The sequence below is a fragment of the Leuciscus leuciscus genome (genome assembly GCF_965113295.1).
Source record: "Leuciscus leuciscus genome assembly, chromosome: 3".
Lineage (NCBI taxonomy): Eukaryota > Metazoa > Chordata > Actinopteri > Cypriniformes > Leuciscidae > Leuciscus > Leuciscus leuciscus.
This window is the reverse complement of record NC_138727.1, coordinates 1,454,669-1,457,539: the sequence shown is the minus strand read 5'-3', so window position 1 is coordinate 1,457,539 and position 2,871 is coordinate 1,454,669. Positions and strand designations below refer to the sequence as shown.

The following is a 2,871-nucleotide window of genomic DNA, read 5'->3' as shown; positions in this document are numbered from 1 at the left end:
AATTTAAAATGCTTGAACTTCTTTTACACACAAGCTCAAACAAGACCAAAACAATGGATTTTTACTGCCAAATTTACCAATGATTTAACACTCTATGTCAGAACAGATAACACCATGTTCTAAACCTAACCTTACAGGCTAAAGTCAAGGTAAACAGCTGTTCATATTGTGAATTGAAACACAAATATATTCCCTGTATTTTATTCCATTGCTAATGAGAAACAGCTTATTGAAGTTATGCAAATATATAAATCACAGCTGATTCCCATCTAGGAAGCACACTCAGGTGTTGAGGTTCTTTCAATCACATGATCATATGTTCTAAAAGAGGACTCTTTGGGCTGATCTTGTGTGGAAAAGAAACAATATAGAGCAACACAAAGAAAGAAAGAAAGAAAGAAAGAAAGAAAGAAAGAATGCCTGCAAGAGGGAGAGGAAGACGAGTACCAGGACAAGGGAGAGGAGTGGGGCAAGGACAAGGGCAAGGGAGAGGAGTGGGGCAAGGACAAGGGCAAGGGAGAGGAGTGGGGCAAGGACAAGGGCAAGGGAGAGGAGTGGGGCAAGGGCAAGGACAAGGACCAGGGAGAGGAGTGGGGCAAGGACAAGGGAGAGGAGTGGGGCGAGGACAAGGACGAGACAGAGGAGTGGGGCGAGGGAGAGGGAGAGGAGTTAGAATACGTGGTGGCGCTCAAAGAAGGACCAGAGCTAGGGTAACTGATCAAATAAGAGCAACTATCATTGACCATGTCATAAACCATGGGCTATCATATAGAGAGGCTGGTGAACGAGTACAACCAAATCTCAGCCGGGACACAGTGGCATCCATTGTCCGTATTTTCAGAGAAACCAACAGGTAGGATATTGCTTCTCCTACAGCAAAGTGTACTGTAAATACTGTAATATTACCATTTACAGTATTAGAGTGACTGTATGCCTCCGGTCTCTAATATGTAACTGTATTTTGTTCCTCTAAGGATTCAACGTCTACCTCCCTCAGGGGGCAGAGGAAAGCTCCTGAATGAAGAACAGGAACTTGCTATTGTCAACATGGTGATTGCTGACAATGAAATAAAACTGAAGGACATTCAGTCCAGAGTTGTAGAGGACAACCTTGTCTTTGGGAACATTGCAGCAATCAGCATAACATCCATTTCTCGGACTCTAGCTAAACACAGAGTCCGAATGAAACAACTATACAAAGTTCCTTTTGAAAGGAACAGTGAGCGCATCAAAGAACTCCGTCACCAATACGTCCAGGTAAGGTTATGCAATACAGTCATTACTGTACTATACAGTGTGTTTTGCAGTAAACTACTCTATAAACCTGGAGTACATTAGGACATACAGTAGATATACAGTACAGCACAGCATGTACATACACTGTGTCTAATTACTTTCAGAGAGTCATGGAGTTGGAGGCCAATCAAGTCCCACATGAAATTATCTATGTTGACGAGGCTGGCTTCAACTTGGCGAAAAGGCGTCGCCGTGGGAGAAACATAATTGGCAAAAGGGCCACAGTTACCGTGCCGGGCCAGAGAGGAGCCAACATCACCATGTGTGCCGCAATCTCCAACAATGGTGCACTCCTGCATAAATGTGAGATTGGCCCCTACAACACCGACCGCCTTCTCCTATTTTTAGAAGACCTGCACGAAAGATTGGTGCCAGAGGTAGAAAGGGGACAGGTGGGAGACCACTTGCCAATATACGTGATCACATGGGACAATGTGGCATTCCACCATTCCCGTGCAGTCACAGCATGGTTTGACGCCCATCCTAGGATGGTGTCCCTTTTCCTTGCTCCTTACTCCCCTTTCCTCAACCCCATTGAGGAGTTTTTCTCATCCTGGAGATGGAAGGTTTTTGACCATCGCCCACATGACCAAATGTCCCTCCTGGATGCAATGGATGCTGCATGCCAAGACATCACAGCTGAACACTGCCAGGGGTGGATAAGGCATGCAAAAAGATTCTTCCCACGATGCCTTGCCAGAGAAGATATCAGGTGTGATGTGGATGAGAACATGTGGCCAAATGCAGAAGACCGGGCAGATTAGAAGTTTACTTTGTTTTTTTTTATTATTATTCCGGTGCTTTTTCTGTTTGTATATCTTGCAGTAATGTCCTTTTGCAAATAAAGTCTTTACTGCAGCAATTCTGTCTCTGTCTTTTTTTTAGAACTGTAACTGTACATTCTATAAAGCTACTCTGAGATGGTCATTCATTTTTTGTGACAAAATGCATGCATTTACTAAACCCAACAAAACAAAAATGTAGAGAGGCTTCAAAAGAAACTACAGTGCAAAACACAATCTCTGATCAATACAATAAACTGTACTGTCCATTGTATAAGGGCAGACCTGTCACATAAAATAATGCAGTTTCTGTAATTTCAGCTGATGATAGTGTTCTTTTTGTCATTGTGTTATGATTGACTAAATGTTCCTGTTGGAAGAGAACATGTGTTAGTGTTTTGAATAATTATTTGATTTTGAAACATGTTTGCAGTGTTTTGGTAGACATAGTATATTGTGTTAGTGTATTATTGTATTTTGAAAATTAGATTTGGAGTTTAGTTTACAATGTGTGATTTTGAGCATGAAATTAACCGTTTTGCCAATTGTGTGTTTTAGGTGTGTTGGTGCGTTAAGAGTTTAGGAAACTTGTTAAATGTATTGAAAAATCTGTCATAGCGATTGTAAAAAACTGTAATACCATAGTACATTTGTAGATTAACATGTACATCATACGTGGCACAAGTTGTGGAATAAGTGCAATAAGTCATCTAATATGATGAGTAATTCGTACTCGTCATTGCAACTTGTATGAGAGTGTTGCACAATCGCAGGCTGGAACACTGGTATATTT

At 41.6% G+C, this 2,871-nt stretch overlaps 1 protein-coding gene across 1 annotated transcript; it reads left to right on the top strand.

Moving 5' to 3' along the window:
- Nucleotides 1-416: 416 nt before the first annotated feature.
- Nucleotides 417-2,606, top strand: LOC309494663 (uncharacterized protein; the record flags this gene model as incomplete). The annotated part of the gene is made up of 3 exons (XM_082164077.1): nt 417-853; nt 975-1,257; nt 1,401-2,606. The coding sequence occupies 3 exons, from the start codon at nt 417-419 to the stop codon at nt 2,058-2,060; spliced, it is 1,380 nt and encodes a 459-aa protein (XP_082020203.1). The 3' UTR covers nt 2,061-2,606.
- Between the last annotated feature and the right edge of the window lie 265 nt (nt 2,607-2,871).